The sequence below is a fragment of the Argiope bruennichi genome, chromosome 10 (genome assembly GCF_947563725.1).
Source record: "Argiope bruennichi chromosome 10, qqArgBrue1.1, whole genome shotgun sequence".
In the NCBI taxonomy this organism is placed as follows: domain Eukaryota; kingdom Metazoa; phylum Arthropoda; class Arachnida; order Araneae; family Araneidae; genus Argiope; species Argiope bruennichi.
In genome coordinates, this window is record NC_079160.1 from 25,255,569 (window position 1) to 25,277,871 (window position 22,303).

Sequence of the window (22,303 nt, forward strand, 5' to 3'; positions counted from 1 at the left end):
ACTAGTAATAATTCAAATTTTAATTAAATCAATTAATTAAATCATCATTAAATCTTTTTGAAAATATTAAAATAATACATTATTATTAGGAATATACAAATGTACAAAATTATAGAACCTTAGTAAATCATTAAGTGAATGAAAAGTCAGTTGCAAAGTGTTATCTTCACAAATATAAAATCGAAGTAAAGTTAGATAAAAATATATAAAAATTAACATCATTTTGTCAAAATCATTTTTGAAATCACGTCTCCTTGTTCGTATAAATATGATAACTCCAAAACATAATGAAATAGAATGACTAAAATCTGAATTGTGGTCATTAAAGAAAAATTATATCTCTATAATATTTTAGACTAAATCCATCAAAAATTAGAAGCATTTTCGTAAACACACATTTTATTTTATATTTCAATAAAATTATTGTTTATGTTACCAGTTATTTCTTGTCCCATTTCTTCAGTCCATTTCTTGCATATATTTTTAATACTGCATTTATTCACTTATCTGTTACAGTAACCCAAGTAATAGAAAAATAGATACTTTTTTTCCAATTATTTATATGAATATTGTCACTTCAACTAGTAAAAATGTTGCATTTATTAGTATGCATAAATTGGTGCTATTATTTAAAAAAAATGTTTAATTTGGCAAATTAGCAAAAATAGAATAAGACAGTCAACTTTTCAAATAGAAAATATTTGAAGTTCTAAAATGACATAAAAAAATCATTTTATTCGTATAATAATTTCTTAATGATATCTTTGAAACACATGATATTAAACAATTATCACAAACTGTTTTAGGAAAAAATATAATTTTGATCGTTTTCAGTGGATTTTTGTTGATGCTAATATGGAATTAACAATCTAATTTATATTTGTACAGCAATCTAATATTATATAGCTCGACTTTTTTATCCTTGTACTGCATTGACGAAAAAGCGAATTTGCGTTTCTTTTGAGTTTAAGAAATATATTGTTGCATTAGCATTTAGTATCAATAAGATACTATAAATGAAACTTCTCTAATTACCAAAATGATGGAACATCTTTAAATCTGTCAAACTGATATAGAACTAGGCAAATTTACTTGCGTGACAAAATAACGCTCATAGTTGCAAGAAAAGAATTTTTTACTGAAACTAATATTTACAAAAAAAGAAAAAGAAAAAAAGAGTTTGAAATAATTTTCTTAAATTATCGTTTGCGTTTTTTTTTTCTAAGAAATTGTTAAGTTGAGATGTTTAAATCATGTACGCGACATATACAAAAACAATCATTTAATTTCTCTAAACTTCATTACATAAGAAACTTTAATATTATGTAATCATTCTCTTTTTCTAATAACACCTAACTTTTCCTTAATGATTTTTTTTAAATTCGAGATAATAACCGTTTTATTATTAATGTGTTATTATTTATTATTTGTACAACGTGAGAATGATCACATCTGTTTTGCTATTGTTTATCAATTTTTCTGCATGTGACTAATATGATAAAACTACTTATATCAAATGTTTTCATTCAGCTAATAGTTTACTTATCTAGCGCTTGCGCCCTCTGTTGCAATTCTAGTAATATTTATTCAAAATTATATCTTTAATATTAATTTGCTTTTTTTTTATTTTCATTTCAGAACACTTTGTTTGTCATAACATTATTAATTTAAACCTGAAATTAAATAATTTATGTTACATTTTTTCCTCAATTTTAACTTCAATAATCACATTTTAAATCAGCTCACTCATATTGTATTATGATCTTAGGTTTGACATTTCTGACATTAATTCAATTAAAAGATTTAAAAAATGATAATGCTTATAAAGAATACCTGGAAAAGTATAGATGTTCACTCTTTTTTTAAATAATTCGTTGGGTTATTATTGTTAAGTAAAAAATGTTCATTAAAAGTTTAAGTAGATTTTGGCAATGGAATAAACGTGTTTTATATATATATTTTTTTTTATCGTCGGCTAAAAAAAAGCGTTTAAATATAAAACATTAAGTTCGAAAGATCGTAGCTTCATCACGTTTTACTCTTTATTCAATATGTCTTCGTTTCATCTGAGTGCATCAGTTTTCCTTTGGTAACTGTTGTTAATTTATATTCAGACAACCGGAGAGATACAGAACAGAACGCCGTCTCATACCCCCGTATCCGTGACCATTCTGGTCACTGAACGGTTTGGTAGGCATGTTACGGGTAGACTTTCTGTAAACGGATACCGTTCAAAATCTGTTAGAAATCTACAAATGTGATGCAAAGTCTGTATACCAAATTCCAACCATCTAACTCAAAGCGTTTTTGAATTATTGACTTCACAAATAGAAAAACGTGTTTTTCGGAATTAATTCTGAAACGAAGTAAAATACATGTTGTAAATAAGTAAAATACATATTGAAAGGTTGTTAAAATTAGAGAAATAAATTGTTCGGAAATACAACCAGTATAACTGAAAACTACGCTTTTGAAAATGATATGTGCTTAATAGATTTCGAAATTATTCAAGAAAAATAAGATTTCGTTCATTTTCAATTAATTAGAATCCTAATTAAAATTTTGGAAAACTCTTCCTTAATGAGCACTTGATACCCAAGAGCTAACTACGTGCAAAATTGGTTTCTTGTAATCCAAATTCTCTATCTTGCAGAACATTGCAATCGCAACTATATCGCGATTAATTAGCAAATAAAGTCGTCGGGGAAAAGAAAAAAAAAACAGCTGTTGAAATCTTGTAAGGATTCGGTCAAGATTTTGTTTTCCTGCATCAAGAAAATGAAAAGGAGAGAGGTTAGGCACTTTGATAATGTATAAATGTCCTTGAAATTTCAAATGAAATAAAAATTAAGGTATTCTGTTGAGTGTTTCTATCTGAGGGACTATGTTGTGATTTTTCTCTTCTTAGATAATATGCAGGAAAGTAGAGATTTTTGTGATTTTTCTCTAAAATGGAGATTGGCAGAGGGGAGGAGATACAAGCTACCATCGATGTTTATCTAGGTGTTATGAATTTTCATGCAAATAAAAGTTGTCGAAATCAAACCCATAGTTGCAGCTGGGAGACTTATTGTTTGGTTTTTCTTAGTTATTTTAAGTAGGTAGATTAGCAAATAAAGTTGCCAAAATTGGACCAGATATTAAAATTCTACTTAAGTTTTATTTTTACAATGTTTCTCGAAACTTTACTACGATGAGAAGTAGACAATCAGTGATGATGTATTTAAGGGTCAAGAGCTTTCATATGAAATAAAAAGTGGCGATATGGGCACAATGGTATGACTCGCAACCTCTGTCGCAGTTTCTCTCCATACAGAATGCACAGTGAAATAATTTATTTGAAATTTTTCTTGAAAATAGAGTTAGGTAGACAGTAAGCGATCACTGACAGCAAATCTAAAGTCTATGAGCTTTCATATGAAACAAAAATTGGCGAAATTTAATCAGTAGTTGTTTAGTTTTCCTTATTATTGTAAATTAGTTACTTTCTGCAAAGCTGTTTCCTTACTGTCTTATATACTTAAAATAAATGAATAAAAAGAAACCCAGCTTTCAACCTCAACTATTGATCCGATTTTACTAATTTTTATTTCATGTGAAAGCGTGTGATTCTTATATCGTTACTGGTCGCCTATTCCCCATTATCATTCGGACCGCGGTGGTCTGGTGATAAGATTTTGGCCTTAGAACTAGAGAGTTTCAGATTCGAAACCCTATTCCATCGAAGAACCGTCGTGTAAGCGGGTCTGGTGCGCGTTAAATCCGTAGAGGCCGAACGTCCTCCCACTGGTGTAGTGTGGAAGTTTGAGGAGGTCTCAAGTGTCGTCCTCGTCATCTGACAGCAGTTCAAAATTACGAGGTCCGTCCCAAAATAACCCTAGTGTTGCTTTAAAACAGGACTAAAGTAAACTAAACTAAAACTAAACCCACTATCATTCATTTTTAATGGAATTTCGAAAACATTATTTCATTGAACGTTCTATGTTTTGGGCGACAGAGTTACCAATGGTATAACTAAATTAATGCAATTTATATGGTAGTGATAATTTATAGTTGGATGAAAGATGAAAAATGTTAATAGTATTAATTTAGTAATGCTAATCCACTGTATTGCATCTTAGCATACTAACTAAAAGTGCTACTTTTAAGTTATCTTGCATAAAAATCATAGGACGTTCTGATTGGTTTGTGACTTTAATGGTGACAAATTGTTTAAATCTACATTTTTTTTCCTTTATTTTTTATTCATAATTTTTATGAAAGTAATTTAAAAGCCTTTTTTAATGTTCACTAAATTATTCAATGCTTAAACGCAGAACTCTCTAGTAATTAAAAATTTATTTAATTTTCATTGTATTTTAAAAATTGCTTCTTGCACAAAGCTTACGCCATGTTATTGTTGCGTTTTCAAGAGACAAGCGGAAATATATAGAATTATTATGTAAAAATGTATTTTTGCAGTTTAGATATCATTTTTAGATATTAAAATAATTGGTAATTATTAAAAGCCCAGGATATAGTATAAATATCAATTTTCAATATCCACATTTTTTTAACTAGTGTTTGGAAAATTAATGGGATCATTTCCGATAACCTAGGGTTTGACACTAATAATCAATGCTTCAGGCTTACCATTTCCGGAAGATGTCTAAACACAAATGAATCAATATGGTAATTATGCTTCTGATAATTGATTTATTAAACACAACGTGTCACTCTCATTTTCCCCGTGTTCAGGTTAATATATTCTGATCAATGATCTCGAAAGTTCAATGACAATGTTAGAGAACACCTCATGAATGCAGATGTCAAATGTCGGTTGTGTCGACCAGAGTTCATGCAAGAGTTAATCAACCTCCCATTTCATTTTAATGAGCCAATTTTGAAGACTGGAATAAGCCTTCTGTTTTCATTTTGACTGATTGAAACCACGCAATTATAGCGTAAATGAAAACTAAAAAGAATAAAATCCATCCTTGTTAGTGTTTCCTTTGGGTGATGATAATATTCTAAATAAATAAAAATTCCCTTCGAAAACTGCATTCTTATTCAAATTCTTATGAGTTTAGCATTAATGCTTTTTTTTTCAATTGCACTCAGTCCTTGAATTTTATATATGGATTGATTATATTATATAGAGATATAAAAGTGTCTATTATACTCTTTTATTTTTATTCCTTTATTTCGCATTTGTATTGATGGGATTTTATAATCGATTATTAACTGCTTCTCGTTGTAGTAAAGTTCTAAATACGGTTGTGTGTTTCTAGTGACAATACAATATTTTTATGTTTTGTAAAATTAATTCTCGATCAATACTTTAATTTTGATTCCATTCTCAGTTCCTTTTGTATCCGTTAAGTATGCGGTGTTAATTGATTTAGTTTAAAGTAATTATATTTGCATCTTCTTTGAAATTGCTTGAGAGCTATTTTAGAGCTGATCTCGTAACTTTGAAGTGGTCAGATGATGAGGACGACACTTGAGGCGGCACCCATCTCTTTAAACTTCTGCATTATATTAACAGTAAGACATATAATCACAAATAATTTACCGTGTACCAGTACCGCTTATACGGTGATTTCTTCGGTGGAACTGGGTATCGAACTTGGAACTTTTTTAGCCTTTTAAGTAAATTGGAATGAGCATTGTGGTTTGTTCGTATGGTGAGAAATTTGTTTCAACTGGTTGATACAGATTCAATTAGATAATGGCTGCGAATCGGTTTAAGCCAGTAGACAGTGGAATCGATTACGCATGATTCTATTATATATATATATATATATATATATATATATATATATATATATATATATTAATGCGAGAAAGCTTTCTCTAATAATAGCCGCCTTAGGGACGAGCTTGCTGCTCCCCCAGAATATTCAGTTTTTAGAATAAGATGTACTTATTGATGGGTAGATGTACTTAGATAAAAAATTCGTTTGATACGATGTATTAAATACAACTATTATGTTATAATATATCTTGGAAAAAAATAACTTTAATTTAATCAATATGTTACGAATTGCTTTGAATACAAAGAAAAAATATATATACTATAAAATGAGAGCGGAAAGAAAAATCTTATTTCGGAGTTCCTCTTCAAAAAAGGCAATTTTTTATTAACTTTGGTAAAAGCAAATGATTGAATTTTATGATGAACGAGTTCGAATTTCCTATGATGTTGAACATTTAGTTGCAGGTGTTGTTAATCACCAAGTTTAGAGTTTTGTTCAAATAACGTAATTCCATTAAAGTTCTATTTACCCCAAAAAATAATCTAAATATTATTTTATATTAATAATTAGATCTTAAAAGTTCTAATCTAACAATTATACCAAATTTCATGATGTTAGAGCATTATGCACTAGTCTAAACTAGTTCAATTAATTTTAATCTTTCCTTAAACTTACAAATTAAAGTAACTATTCCAAATTATGATGTGGATGTGCTCGTGACCACTTTGTCACACCGTGGAATTCCGAAACATTACGACGTTGCCGTTGATGTACTTCCACGCGGTTGTGTGGGGTACAAGTATTGACGATAAAATTCCAACACACATACCGTCCTTAGCAATTGACTGACTGGTGTTCAAAATGGAAGACGATCCATAAAGTCTCTGAATGAAGCCTCGAAACGTGAAACAAATTAAAACTAAAGAAGTGTTTTATGATTTCAAACTGATTATATTATTGATGTTTTAGCCTTTTCTCAGACCAGACATGAACTTTGTATGAAAAATATGATAAAAATAATATATTGAAAGTTTTTATACACTTTTAAAAAGAAAAGCAGATTGAATTTACAAGAAAAGCAGATTGTCGTCCGTTTGGGTTTTGTCATTACGCTATTGATGTTATCGCGTGGTAAGACATTGAAACTATAGAAGCATGTGCATACTTTCTATTTCATTCTGATCATAAACTTATATGCAATATCATAATTATAATCAATAAATCACTAAAACATTTATTACCATGCTGTAATTATGCAATAATTATTGTACACCTTCTATATATTGAGAGATTATGTCGTATCCAGAATTCTGGTCATTAATTTATCATTTATTTCATCCTTACGGGCTTTGTGTTTCTCTGAATTATTTTGTCCTTCTATAAGCGACAAAAATCGAATTGTGATTTTTGGATAACAGCTATAAAACGAGCACGCGGAAAATGAATGAAGAATTGATAATAATAAAGATATATTATAGGTCTCATAAATTTTCAACGGGGTATTTATTATCTTTACAAATCAGTGTTTTATGCGCCAACAAAATGACTAGTAATGATTAAAATATGTAACTATTGTCTATGCAAATCCATTGTTCAAACATGTAAAATAAGCAGCAAGGTAATCTTTCTGGCATAAATTTGCAATAATCGGGATTCCACGAATGTCAAAGAATGTTAGGGGAAATCATCTTTTTCGTAATACTTTTCGAATGTTTTCGAAAACCATCGGGAATGGTTTCTCAAAGCTTTCTCTTATCTTATGAAGAGGGCTCAAATTTTTATTTTCAAACTCCCACACCTGAGAATTATGTGTGCTTGACAGTGTAAAAAAGAAAAACCTTGCACGCACAGTTATTTCATGGTATTTGTAAAAAATAGTTACAAAATATCATTTTTTAGTGTCACTCTACGTACAATCTTTGGCGGAGTTTTTTTCTATGAATAATTACTGCCATGTGGTTAATACAAAAGTATCAGAAAACCGAGTAGATATTTTGTATGTTTCTTTTGGCCCGTTGATACCAAAATTTGATATAGAACTACAATTTTAGTCATAAAATTAAATTTCATTTATTTCAATCATTGTGTTTCCATACAATCGAAAGTACAGATGGACAGACGGTCAACCTATTGCCCTTTTTAGTTCGAATTTGATACGGAATTATATTTTAGATGCTAAACTTGTGTACCAAATTTTATTTACCTTGCTTTTTAAGTTTTGTAGTATTATGCTCACCGGTATTCAGGCAGCCAGATTTCCTTTGAATGTTTTTCGTTCAGAATTTGATAGAAATCACCAAATCTGGTATAAAATCCCCCAAATGGCTCTGGCTCAAAGCATTTTTGAGATCGTGTTTGCAGTCAGACAGAGATACAGATATTATTCCAGAATTCAGACTTTAGTAGGTCTGAAGCGTAATGATTCGACAAAATATCTAATTGGAATTTTCTGACAATTACAATACTAAGTATATTTCATATTCAAAGAAGAAAAAGTGAAGAGAATTTCTTTTACAAAATCAATGAATGGTGCGGGGACCACACAAATATGGGGAGGTTGTGTACTTGCACCGCTCTCAACCTCCTCGAAATGGCCCTGAATGTAAATTTATAGTTGCCCCCATTCCCCAGAAGGTATCGCGTGGAGAAAGTTTAAAATGTCCTGCATTTAATTACAGAAACTACTATTACTTTAGAATTACTTTCAGATGAAATGCACCATTTTGCCACAAGTCGACTTAAAAATGTGAAATTTAAAAGACATATAAATAAAAATTCTTACCTACAATCTTTGCTAAAAAGTGCAGTTCGAATTATTTGGAAAATTAATATTAAAGTTTGACATTCTATTTTCAGTTGAAATTATATATTTGCAGTTTTACTGCACATGTAATTTTAAATGGACTAGATAGAAAATGATAAACATTCTCTTAATTAACCCTAATCATATCAGTTTTTTTCATTAGCCATCCTTCTATATTTTATTCTTTTTAGATAATAACCTGAAATAGAAATTATGAAGAGTTCCGCATCATCCTTTTCCCCAATTTTATTAATTGAGTTTTGATGATATCAGGAAATTTATCTTTCAAAGTAGTATATTTCAACGTGTTGTAAACGAAAGATAAAAAACGAAAAGAAGAAAATTTATGTTCGATTGAGTAGCTTTCTGGTAACCAGAACTAAAGAATTCGTGAATCCGTATGATCCTTCATTCATATCGAAAACGAGCTATTTAACATCTAATGTTTTTTTTTATGGCATTATGTAATGTCATGTCATTCTTCCTCCTGAAAGATAAATAATGGATTCAAAAACTGTTATATAAGCGCTTTCAGTATATGCCTCTTATCCATGGAGAGCTATTGACTCTATTTAATTAATATCGCGCTGGAACATACTTTGTCCTTCAGATAGGTTAAGTATTAAGATGGTACAGAAAAAAATGATACCTTTGTTTTTCAAACACGAATGTATACATTTTGTTCTAATCTAAAAAGTTAAGAATGATTATTTGGCAGTGTTAATTAAATCAAATGTAATTTCTTGTTTTAGTTTATATTCTTGGTATGGCATCATTTCTTCAATGGTTGCCAAGTTAGGAAATTCTGCCGCCGTGAAATTTTTTTTTGAAAAGCTGTTGGCGCGAAAATAAAAGTATTTTCAAATGCTCGTTTTTTTATAACTTCATTGTAAAATTTAATAAAAAATTAATGGATAGTAAAATTTTTCGGCTGCCTTTATTATTAAGAGGCTATTTTTTAGGAAGAAATTGTATTTTACGAAATGTTTATTTTCTTTTACTTATTTTTAATTTATATAATATGGTATTTAGAAGTAGCTTAAGAAATGAATGCCATTGAAAAAAAATGTTCTGCACTTTTAAAAGTTATAAAATCACAACCTCAGAAAATTTTAAAACAATTTCGTTGGTGAACATGCTTTGGAAATGCTACTTTTCTTTAAATTATTTTGGGATAAAAAATTTACATTTATTTGAAAGGTAAAATGTATTAAATCTTCAAAATCTAAATGTTTGAATTTTTGTAAAATTGTGAAGATTTTTTATCATATATGTTATTATTTTTAACTAGAACTTGTCTTTTTATTTAATTTACATTATTAATACCTTATCTAGAGAAAATAACCCAGAAGATAATATAAAATGTCAAAAATATAGAGTTTTAACATAATTTATTTTGATCACTATAGTAATGCATCTATAGATATCTGCATATGCATTGCTAGAGTGCATTATTAAGAGTATAAGTTTTATTGTTGTGTAATCTAATGTATTTACTGTTACTTTCTGCAATGTATTAAGCACATTATACTTTTAAATAAAGATATATTACAAATACTTTTTTTTTCTTTTTCTAGCAATAAGAACTTGAATGAACCAGATATTGAAGTAAGATCTCTTGATTTTTTTATATTTTTTTTACATTTTTTTTTTTTTTTTTTTTGCATGTAGGAGTTCTAAAACAATTTTTTTATTTAATATATTTTAGTTTTACTTGTAAAAATCTTATCAATAAATACAAGCTTTTGTAATTATCATTCTCCCTTAACTACCTCGTTATTTAATTTTAAAAAAATATTTATGGAATTTTAAGAACAATTTACCTTAATTTCTGTAACTTATATTTTAATTTGTCATTTTTTACAGGTTTCATTTCTAAAAAAAAAATTTAATTTTATATGCATTCCCTTTCTGTGTTTGAATGTGACAATTTCCAAAAAATAAATAAAAAAAAAACTTTTTGATTTAAAAAAATAAATCAATTATATATTATTTCCCTTACAATAATGTACCTCAGTTCCTAACCTCATTTATTCATAATCTCAAATGTACAGAAAAATATTTAAAAAAAAAGACACCCAAAGAGTATTGTATTTTAAAATAAAATAAACAAATTTTAGTTGAAAAAATAATTGTAATTTTTTTTTATTGATATGAAAATAATCAATTTTCAAAAGTACTGATTTTTTTTTTAATGCAAAGTATTTAGTTTTAGCCACACTGATTGTATGTGTCTAGAAAATTATGATAGATTTGGTTTCTTTTAGCTCTTAGAAGCATTGTATTTATTATGCTAACAGACATTCTTGTGGGGGTATATTAATATAACATAAATGAGAACTTTAAGATGAAAATTGTAACTTTCATGGCCTTATTTGTTTATATAAGTCAAGGAATTTGTAGATCACCAACAGTTTAGTGGTTTAAGACAAGATATGGTGGAATATATATATATATAGAGAGAGAGAGAGAGAGATAATGTTTCCTAATAAAAACTTCCACTTCCGTTTAAACTCAGACACACATAAAAATGGAATATAGTGATCAAATTAAATAATAAGCAAAGTATTATTGCTTATATCAAATATGAATTCAACTGAAAATTTATTAATTTGCATAGGAAAAAAAATTTTTTTACTATAAATCTAGCCTTGGAAATTCATTCAAATACAAGCATTTTTTTCTGCACTCATTATACTATAGTTTTATTTTTCTTTACTGCTCATCTGATTTGAATTATTGCTTTAAGTGTTCACTGTCATTTGAAATCATAGTTAATTTTTGACCCTAGCTAATGTCTATTCTTTGTTACCTAAATATTAAAATGTCAATTGAAACTTTTTGATGAAATTCCAGAGAGTGAATGTTAATTTTTCTTTATATTGCTGTATCTATTGACTATCTAGCAATAATTTTATTTCATGCATTTGAAAATAAATGTCCTTATTAAAAAGCTGTGACAGCTTTTGTTCAATATTTTATCCAAATGATCGATTCCTCCCATACAAAGATGATGTCTGTAAATCACATTTGATTACTTTTTTGCATTTTTTTTCTTTTGTACATGACAATATATTTTAGTTAACTGGTTTGGAAGAAAGGAAAGTATAATAAAAGTTGTGATGGAATTTTCATTCAAGTAGTATGTAAATGATAATTTGCATACTACTTGAATGCATTGGAAAGATTTTCTTTTATTCAATAAATTTGAAGAATCTCTCTATTTTCTGGAAAAACTCCATAATATGAAGAAGAAAAAAAATTGCAGAATAGTTACAATATTGTTCCTAATGAGGATCACAGTTACTTGTTGCATTATACACATACATTTCTTATATATGTTATTATACCTTATACTTTATGAGTAAATGGACCTTCTAAATTATATCCATAGATTTTTTTTTTTTAATTTTGGATCATTTCTTCATTTTATATGAATTTTTATGTTGTGTATAACTAAAAATGCAAAAGAAAAAAGATAAAAAAAAAGGGCAGTTTTTATGAATTTATATTCTTTACCTATTTCACATTTGAAACATGCCATCTGTATCAAAAAATTGAGCTGTTTTACAATTATAAATATTTTTAAAATCATTATGAATGAATTTTTTTAATAATTGAATTTTTAGATTAAAACAATTTAATTAATTAAAACCTTAATTAAAAACCACAGTTTGTTTTGTAGGAGTCATAAATGTTTTTTGCTGTTTTGTTTTGAATAGCAAAAGTGAATGTATTAAAAAAAACATTTTTATCTTTTTTAATTTTTCTGGTTTCTTGTAGCTTCTGTTAGCGGGTTAGGCAGGTTTTGAATATAATATAAAAATTAGAGTCTATTTGATGAGATGATTATATAGCCATTTAAGGATAATTAAAGTATTTCTGCTATTATCTTAATATTCATAGATTGTTAATTTGGTCCAGCATAATGAACCATTTTTTAATATTCATCAAATGTATATTTCATGTGCCAAGGGTTTTAATGGAAAATTGCAGATATGTATGGGTAAATATAATTTAATTTCACAAATTTTTCTGTTGTTTATAATACAAATAACCACTGTCATGAGAGTTAGTGCATAAAGATTTATTGTCATATTGACTGTGACTGATTATTTTTGTTAATTTTATAGGAGAAATTTGCTCGTCTTTCATTGGCTTTCAAAACTGATAAATTTACCCTTGGAAAGCGACTCGATTTACAGTTGCGTCAGAGAGACATTGCAGAAAAAAATATTGAAACTGAATTGAAAAACTTGCGAGAGTCTTTAAATGTAAGTTTTAATATTTATCTATGCAATTAAATTTTAAGAAAGGTGATAGTGTTAACTTTTCATGTTAAATACTTTGATATTCGACATGAAAAGAAATTATTAATATGAGTTTCATGCTTTTTCACTTAGCTGCTTTGTATTGTTTTTATTTTTATCTGATACAACTCTTTATTTTTAGGCTCTTAATCAACTATGTACAGAATCGGATATGCGAGAAATTATAACAAAAACTCAACAGCATGTCGACATAGTTCAACAAGCTACAATGCGAATGTCTAGTCGAGCTGAAACATATGGGGCCATTCAACAGGTATGACTTTCCAAGCTAATGTCACTAAAACATTTGAATAAATATCTATGTAAAAATATTTATTATTAGAATTTGTTTGATCTATAATGTTATCTATATATGATCTATTATGAAATTTTAATGTTTTTTAATAATATTAAATTAATTATGTATTTGATAACATTAAATTAATTCACCATTGTTTTATGTTTTGTACATATTTAACCTTATTTCCAATATAACTTCTACATCAATATTTAACATAATTTTTTTGTCAATTGTGGCTTTTATGTGAATGGATTATAGATTATTGCTTTAAATTGTTATTGTTCAAATTTAAATGAGAAGCTATTTATAATCTAATTTTAAATGTCATGTTACTCATTTAATTGAAAATTTGTATATATATATTCTGATTTTTTTCTAATTAAAAAATATATCAAGATTTCCATTTTAAACCTTTGCGTTATAAAAATCTTCATATTTTTCCTGTATTTTTTTTTTTTTAATGTTGTCCTATTTTAAAAGAATTCCAACTGTGAGAATTTAAATAAATTGTCATGAACTAATCCTTTGATTTTTTTAAAAAAATTTTCCCACAATATTTTATTCTCTTTTATCTATTTCCATTCTTCTTCTGCTTGGGGGGGGAATCTGTAAAATTAGAAATTTTTCAGTGAAAATATTTTTTGCTACTCCCAAAATACTACCATAGAAAAAACAGAATACAGTAGTAATATATTATTTAAAAAAGTATTTTTTAAAGTAACCACTATTTGATGTGCTTCATTAAAATCTATAAATTCATATTTTTTTCTGTTTATGCTTATTTGAGATGCATTAAAAAATTCCAGTTTCTCCTCTCTATCTTTTTAAAATCCTACAAATTGGGTGTAAATCCTCACAAAGTTTTGAATCACAGTTTACAAAGCTGTGACCCTATCAGTCTTAAACTAATTTTTAATTTCTTTTTTTTTTTTTTAATGTAGTTATCATTATGTTGAAAAACATAATTCTGCTTTTAAGGTTTTCTTAGAATATATGTAATTATGCATAACTAATTTTATTTAAGAATTATTAAGACTAAAGAGCTTTTTTTTTTTAATTGGAATCATTTCTTTGAAATACATTTAAATAATAGATTGGAGCTGTAACCTGAAAATTTTGTCATATATTTTGATTCAATAAAAATTGTAGATTATACTTTTTTCTATTAAAATACAAAATAGTTTTTAGTGTAGATGAATCTGTAATAAATATAAATACAAATATTTTCAAAATTCAAGTGACCCAAAAAATAGGTAATTGGATTTAAGATGTTATTATTAACAAATATAGATGAAATTATTAGCAAAAAAAATTGAACTGCAGATATAAATTTGAATGTTAAACCTGGAATAAAGATTTTAACATTCAAATTTATATCTGCAGTTCAAAAAGGAAAAATATGCCTAAAAAGATGTATATGGCATAATTTCTTATTAATATACTTTCTAACAATTTCTTAATCATTTGAATTTTGGTTTCACTGTAGCTTTAACTTCAGAATTGTAAGGGCTATTATTTTCTCTACCTAAGTTCAAAATACTTTCTCACAACCTCATTTTCCTATTTTTGGCATTCCTAATCATTACACTATACTGCACTTATCATGGCTTTTTAAAAAAAAATATTAATAATCAATAAGAATTGATTTCTTTAAACCGTGAAGAATAAAAACCGTTAAGAGCTTATCTTTTCTCCGAAGAAAATTTTACATATATATCTTATATTAATTATTTATTTTTTATTCTTCAAAGTTAATTCTTATTAGGACAAGCAAATTTATAATAAGAATAAATAATAAAACCATTTGCAGACCCAAAAATATGTGTCATCGTTTTTTTTACTTGCTGTTGTTATGATGCATTTTGTTTTATCTAGTATATGTTCTAGGAACAAAGAATGAACTGTGCATTTGAAACAATGCTGAATTATGTTGAGCATTTGAAGCTTTTATATGACAAGGAGCACTTGGAGCTCGAAGAATACCGACGTCTCTTGGCAGAACACAATCTTCTTCCTGATGAAAAGAATTCCATGGATGAAGATGCAAAACGTATTCTGCCTCCAAGATCACAGTCGCTTTCGTGTTCCTCTAAACCGGTTAGTGTGGAATGCATACCTTGCATAAAATAGGCCATGCATTTCTTATATGCAATAATTATGAGAAATACAGTTACTAATATTGTTTTAAATTTTTAGCTGATTATTTTATATATAAAGTGGTAGCATATCTACTCTAGATTTTTATTTCAGTAATAGTAAATATTTTTTATTTCTTTGTTTTTCAATAAATTTACTAATACATTTATCTTGTATACAAAAACTCCTAGATGTATTGTTTTTTTATTAATCAGTTTAAATAGTTTACTAAGTTTTTATAACATAACAAATTTCAAATAATTTAATGTATTGTGTTGCTGGTGTTGATTTGTTTCAGAATTAATGTTCCAAATCCTCTTGCCTGACTAACTATAATCATTGTGTATTTTAATTGTTGTTTTTATTTGCATCCAAATTCCTGCCTTTATGTTGTTGTTGTGCTGAAATATATTTATATATAAATTGCATTTATGTCTGATGTTGAAAAATTGCCTTTTTGCATTCATCCCATTTATTTATGTGTTCTAAAGCAAAGAGTGGTGGTGGTGACCTTGAAAAATCATTCATTATTCACAAAATGTGTTTTGTGATAATTTTAACATAAATAACTCCTATTAACATACTAAGGTGGTGATCCTCTTACATTTTTTATGTGTGCTTACCTTATACTAACTTTTTCAGATCACTTGCTTTAAGAATATTATTAGGTAAGTTGGCTTTCTTACTTATTGATATTATAGATGTTAAATTTGTTTTGAATATCTTAATTCTAATTTTTATACATATCAAAACTTCTAAAGCAGTGTGATTTGATTTTATATGAGATTGCAAGCAGTTTGACTATTCGTGAAGTATGATTGTACGTTTTTCTGACTGAATTTTGCTTTGATTTGAGATTTTTTTAAAAATGGAAAACTTGTTCTGAAAATATATTTGAAATTATTTTGATATTGTTCTTTAAAAACTGTTTTTAAATGAAATGTCTTTTGTATGTACTTAAAAGAAAAATTTATATTTTTACATAATTTCTTTCCATAACATCTTGTCTTTGATAAATTTAAAACCTTGACAACATTAATTTTTAATCCATATGCATACATTCTGCATTATTAAACATTTTATCAATATTGAACTTGTTTATAGAAACAAGGAAATATGACTTATTATAGTGCATTTTACTTTATCTTTTGTCTTTTGCTCTAATAAAAGGTAATAAACATAATAAGCTTAAAAAATTTCACTGAATTATAATTTTAAATTATTATCGCTCGTCTTTAAATTTCTGTTTTGTTTCATTGTCCTTCTCATCATGAAGAAGTTTCAAAAGTAAAAGTTTTAGAAGCTTTGATATTTGTAACAATAATTAAGACTCCATTAATTTTGAATTTTATAATTTCATGTATTGTTTATTTATATTAGATAAATTTCACTATATATAGTTTGTATAGGCATGTAAAAAGCTTAAAGTTGTTATTTAACATATATATATATTTTAATTGTCCCCCCCCTCACTGTTATTGCAAATTTTCGTTGCTTTTGTTATCTTTATTTTGAACCAATTTTATTTTTTGAAAAATATTTCTTCAATGTAAAATGCTTTAAGAGGCGGGGGGGGGGGGTCGACTTTATGAAAAAACTTGCAATGTTCAAGAATCGGCAAAATGTTTTATTTTGAATTGAACAGAAATTTTTAATTTCTTTTATTATTCAGAAAATATTAAACAGTAATGTTAATTAATTTTTGTTTGTAGCTAAAATATATCAAGTCTCTTGGTTCTTTCTTTTAAAATTTATGTAATGTGCATGGTTACCTAATATTTTAATCATTTAATTCTTTATATATGAACTTCACTTTTTGAGAATATTTTATGAATGTTCAGAATGTTATTATTGTTTGAGTTTTATCTGGTAATATTTGTAATTTGACAATTAAAACTTTATTTTAAACTTATGAGCTTTGCTATCAGTTTTAATTACTTTCCTTTAAGGATGATTGAAATGTTTTTTATTTCTTTTGATTGCTTGAATATGCATTGTACACACCTCCCCCTTTACCAATTTTTTCCATGCAATTTATTCAATTTTCAATGCTAAATATACATTAAGCTTTGCAAGCTATTAATAGAGTTTTTTTTATTAGAATATTTATAAATTTACTTTAAAAACAAAATTTTTACAAGCATATTCATACAAAATATAGATGAAAAGTTGGAAAATTTCATATATAATGATTTCCCTGTGTGGTTTAACTTAATAATCCTTACTTTTCTAATATTCAGTTAGAATATATTTTGTAAAAATGGTTTCAATATGACAGTTCTCTTCATATTAAGTTATTACTCATGCTGTTCTTCAAATATTATTAAATAATAAAAATAAGTGCTGTTTACTTTAAAAGAAAAACTTATTTCGAAACTGTAATAGTTATTAAAATAAAAAATCTCAAATCGTTTCCTTGATATTCTATTTGAAAGTCATTTTCATTCTTCTTCAGTTAAAAAAAAAAAAAAAAAAACTTTTTATAAAATATGTTGAGCTCTTAATAATAAATAAGTGTAAACAAATTAGCTTTTATTAAATCTCTCACTATAATTGCAAATTATTTTCCTCTATCAGGTAGTATTAATCTCTTTCTTTCATATTAACATATTATTAAATTTTATTATTTTAATTTCATGTATAATTTTGAAATTTGAAAACTGATTTCCCCTCTCTTCTTTTATTTCAGCAATTTTTACGACGTGGAAGCCTGGGAACATTTACACGAATCCCAGCCATTGAGAATGATAAAATATTTGCTCTGGAAAACCACAGTGGCTTAACGTCTGCATGGAACTTAAGTTCTATCAGACAAAAACTGGTATCAACTTGCCTTTTATTTTCATTCTTATGCATTTATGAACTAATTTATCTGAATTCTACTAACATGAATGGGTATTTTCGTGTTTGTAATAATAATCAACTCTAATAAAATAATTTGGGACTAAATTAACAAAAATGCATTATATCATATGGTATGAAATGTAACTTTTTTTATGTTTTCATTTGTTCAGATATTTTAAATATTTAAAATGAATAATTTATGACTAGTGTTGCTTATAGAATATTCTTTGCTAGGGAAATAATATAAATAATTTTGATGTGTATGTGTAAATTTAAGAAAAGGATTAATATCTCTATTATACCATAAGATACTGTAAAAAGTTGTGTCAATATATTATTCCCATCATTGAATTAAACGATGTCTTAACATTTCTTAAGTGAAGAAATTAATGGCATAGTTCACTATCTGATTATGAAATATTACCTAGAAAATATTTTATTCTTTAAAAAAAAATATTATAGAATTATTCTTTAATTTGAAAAAAAATCCCATTTGATCCATTTGTTATAGAAACGGTAATTATTTTCTACTGAAATTGTTGATATATTTTCCCCTGTCTATGAATTGCCATTCTAATACTTTAACTGGAATGCTAGTTCATCAGAATTGTTTCAAAAGTAGTTTTAATGACTATCAAATTATCAGAACAGAGATCTTCAGAATGAGATGTATATAATATGAATCAATTTTGTTTCTTGTTTTTAAATATGCAAAGTTTACATTTATTTAATATGGTTATTTTCATTCTTCAAAATATAATAAGTTATTGTAATTCTCGGATAAAATTTTGGAAACTTTTGTTAATCTACAATTGCATTAATTTTGTATGAAATGCCTGTAGGATAGTTTTTTTAATTATTATTATTAAAATCAATTATAACTTCTTAAATTAACCATCATGGAATTGTGTTTTTCACATCCACCACCACCACCATTTGCTATTGTGTTCTTTGACCTATATTCTTTCTCTCTCGCTCTATCTTGATCTAATGATGGTTTTAAAATGAATTGTCGGTTTGGTATTTTTTATCTTAAAAATTTATTAGCTAGCAGAGTATAATAATTATTTGAACTTTTGTTTCCAATCAACTTTATGTGGAAAGAGCCATGAAATTACACAATAACACTGTTTGCTTTAATACTGATTATTGTTTAATGAATCAAAATTTAAAATAGAAAAGGTTTCTAAATCTAATGTTATATTTTAATTTTAAATAATATAGCAATTCCTATGACATAATATAGATCTCCAAATTTTTGATATCAGGTTAATATTTTTTTCATGAGTTATATTTTGATTTCATATTTTTACATATATTATGACTTTTAGATGCAGAACTAAATGCTTATTCCATCTTTCCAAAAGGATCAAGTCTTTAAATTTTTTTTCAATTAATTATTCCTGCTGTTCAAACTTATTAAATTTAATAAATACTTTTGATTTCCGTTGATATTTTATTAGTTTGTTTATTTTACCAAAAGAAAAAAAAAAAAAAAACTGAAGTAAAGCAATATTGTTTCAATAAATTTCAGAAAAGATACTGGATTTAAAAAAAAAATCCTTATCACTAATTTGATTTTAAATTGTTAACTACTTGATAAAATGCTATTCAAAATTATATCATTTTACAAGTCAGATTTTCCAATGATTTTAAAATCCAAATCGACAATTGATTTAAAAAAAATCATCTTCTAATGTCCTGTTGTAATTTTTTCTGTCTGTCTTATGTGTTTTGATGTATAAAAGAGAATTTACCTTATGTTGCATGCTAGCATGTGTGGAAATCTTTGAGTAAAATTCTTGCGGAATAAAAATGGATCAGGTATGTAAGCTAACTGTCCTGTAAATGTTGAATATTGTATTCCTGCCTAATTTGTGTTTATGTATATCTGTGAAATATCCCTGCATTTTTTTTCTCTATAATTAAAAAATCATCTATTATGAAAATTTTTATCATTGCTTGTCATGCTTATGTTAATTTTCACAGTTTTGTTTTGTTAATGAGAACGAAAAAAAAAAAAAAAATATTGAAACAGAAATATTTGTCTATAGTAAAGGATTCTCTGAATGTATTCTTTCTGACTGTGTTCCAACATACAGAGTAGGTTTACATGATAATTATTCTTGATTTTACTTCTGCATTTGATCTGTATGTGTTATTATTATTTTGTAATGAACAAAATTTTGAAAAATGTTATTGTAAAACATATTGCAGAAATCTAAATCTTAATCAAGAAATTAAGAAAAAAAAATGTCTTAATCTTAATTGTTAATAACTTTATGAGAAAGGTTAAGCAAATAGTTTTGTTATTAATTTTCCTTTTATTTTCAGGAAACTTTTTAAAAGGGCTAATTATTAAAACCAGTATTACAGATGCAACACATCTGATGTCTTCTCAAGTAGTTATTTATCTATAGCATTCCAAAGCATTTTATTATTTTTTCTCAATCATTTTCATGTATCTTTAACTGAATGTTTGTGAAAAGATTCTATGGATACATTCATATTTGTTTATTTTATGCATGAACAGATAATTAATTGATGTCTGGATTCTTAAGCAAGTTTCAACTTATTAACTCATCAAAACTTAGAAGTCCTTCAAAATGACTAGCTAAGAGGTTTTATCTGCTATAAGAAAAATTTTTTGGAATATTTCCCCCTTTTCTCTAAAATATCTCACTGTAGTGTTTACTGTAGAAAATATCTGTAAATAGAGAGATACAAATTTCAAATATTAATTTGTAAAAAAACATATTGGGGAAACTATTATTTTTTTTAAAAATACAATGCAGAAAAATCTATATTTAAAAGTAACAATCGATATTTTATTTGATTTTGTAGTCAAATATGTCAATTCATCAATTAAATGTTTCATCACACACTTTGTTGTAAATTATTCTTTAAAGACTTATTTATTATTAAACACATTTTAAATTATAAAAGTAGTATCCACAAATTTAAGATGGTGTTTACAAAGTTTACCTGTACTATTTTTAGGAATGCAAGACTAGGCTTTTAAGTGCCGTTTGTCTACTGAACAATAACTACGATTCACCTCGTACCATCTCTAATGGTAACTCCGGTTCTGTGTCGCCTAAAAGTAGACGAGCCTCCCTGCCTGTTGGACCTCTTGCACATTCATCTAATAATGTTAATGCACCATTCAGCAATGTTAGAGCACATGCTAGTATTAATGAAAAACATGCATTCAATATTGAAAGGAAAGAGAGGTATAACTTATGACATTATTTACTTTGTTATTTATTTTTAAATTTTTATGAAATCAATGTTAAATTATTTTCTGACTAACTAAATGTCATTTAAATGTTTGGGGGGGGGAATTGAATATATTTGGACATTATTTGTGATTTTTTTAATTAAAATTAATTTTACTAAATTCCCTCTTCTCTGCATTGATTTCTTTCTTCCTATAAATTATCAATTTTTTATTCATGGCATTCACATATATGTGTTTTCATAAATGAATCAATTCATAATGGAATGCAAGAAGTTAAAGTAATTTTTGCATCATTTAAATTTAAAAAGTAATTTAATATTAAAACTGTGTGAAAAAATAAATAATATATTTCTACAGCAAAATTGCTCTGTTAAGTTTGTTTTTTTATAACTTTAAATTCAGAATAATTCAGCTTCTATTCCATAATTTATTCTTCCAAAAGTTTTACTAATTACATGTTGATAAATTTATTACTTTATCTCCTGTTACTAAAACAGTAAGGAAATTAATTTTCCTTTTTGCTGTTTCATATGCAAAAATCAATAGAATATTGCTTTGTGGTTTTTGTTGTAGAAGTATTTATTTGACCGTTTTCCATCTATAAAATATTTAACTTTTTATTAAATAATTTTTTTTTTCCAGTAATGCAAAGCTGTCACGTGAAAGTCATTTGACAAGAACAGAGTCAGAAGATTCAACTAACAGTAAACCTGAAGCTGACTGTCCTTTTCAGGAACCATCAGAGAAAATGTCTGAGGACAGCTCTTCCCTTAAAGACAGTAGGTGGGGATTTTATATGTAGTATACATATATCGGTAGGAATGCATTGTTTTTAATTATGTTTAGTTACTAATTTTTATGTATGTATGTATTCTATGTTTTTTTATTTCTATGTATTTTTATCAAATATTTTATTCAATCAACTTTAAA

General features: G+C 26.4%; 1 protein-coding gene across 10 annotated transcripts in view; it reads left to right on the plus strand.

Moving 5' to 3' along the window:
• LOC129989415 (inositol 1,4,5-triphosphate receptor associated 1-like) overlaps positions 1 to 22,303 on the plus strand; it is a 199,852-nt gene that overhangs the window by 170,327 nt on the left and 7,222 nt on the right. For 7 of the 10 annotated variants that reach the window (XM_056097939.1, XM_056097945.1, XM_056097941.1 and 4 more), the window contains 7 exons: positions 10,119 to 10,149; positions 12,675 to 12,815; positions 12,994 to 13,125; positions 15,040 to 15,249; positions 17,978 to 18,109; positions 21,133 to 21,365; positions 22,016 to 22,156. In XM_056097939.1, the coding sequence (XP_055953914.1) occupies positions 10,119 to 10,149; positions 12,675 to 12,815; positions 12,994 to 13,125; positions 15,040 to 15,249; positions 17,978 to 18,109; positions 21,133 to 21,365; positions 22,016 to 22,156 (1,020 nt within the window). Of the gene's footprint in view, positions 1 to 9,661; positions 9,742 to 10,118; positions 10,150 to 12,674; positions 12,816 to 12,993; positions 13,126 to 15,039; positions 15,250 to 17,977; positions 18,110 to 21,132; positions 21,366 to 22,015; positions 22,157 to 22,303 lie in introns of those variants that run through there. The other 3 variants (XM_056097947.1, XM_056097950.1, XM_056097946.1) reach the window with 3 other exon arrangements.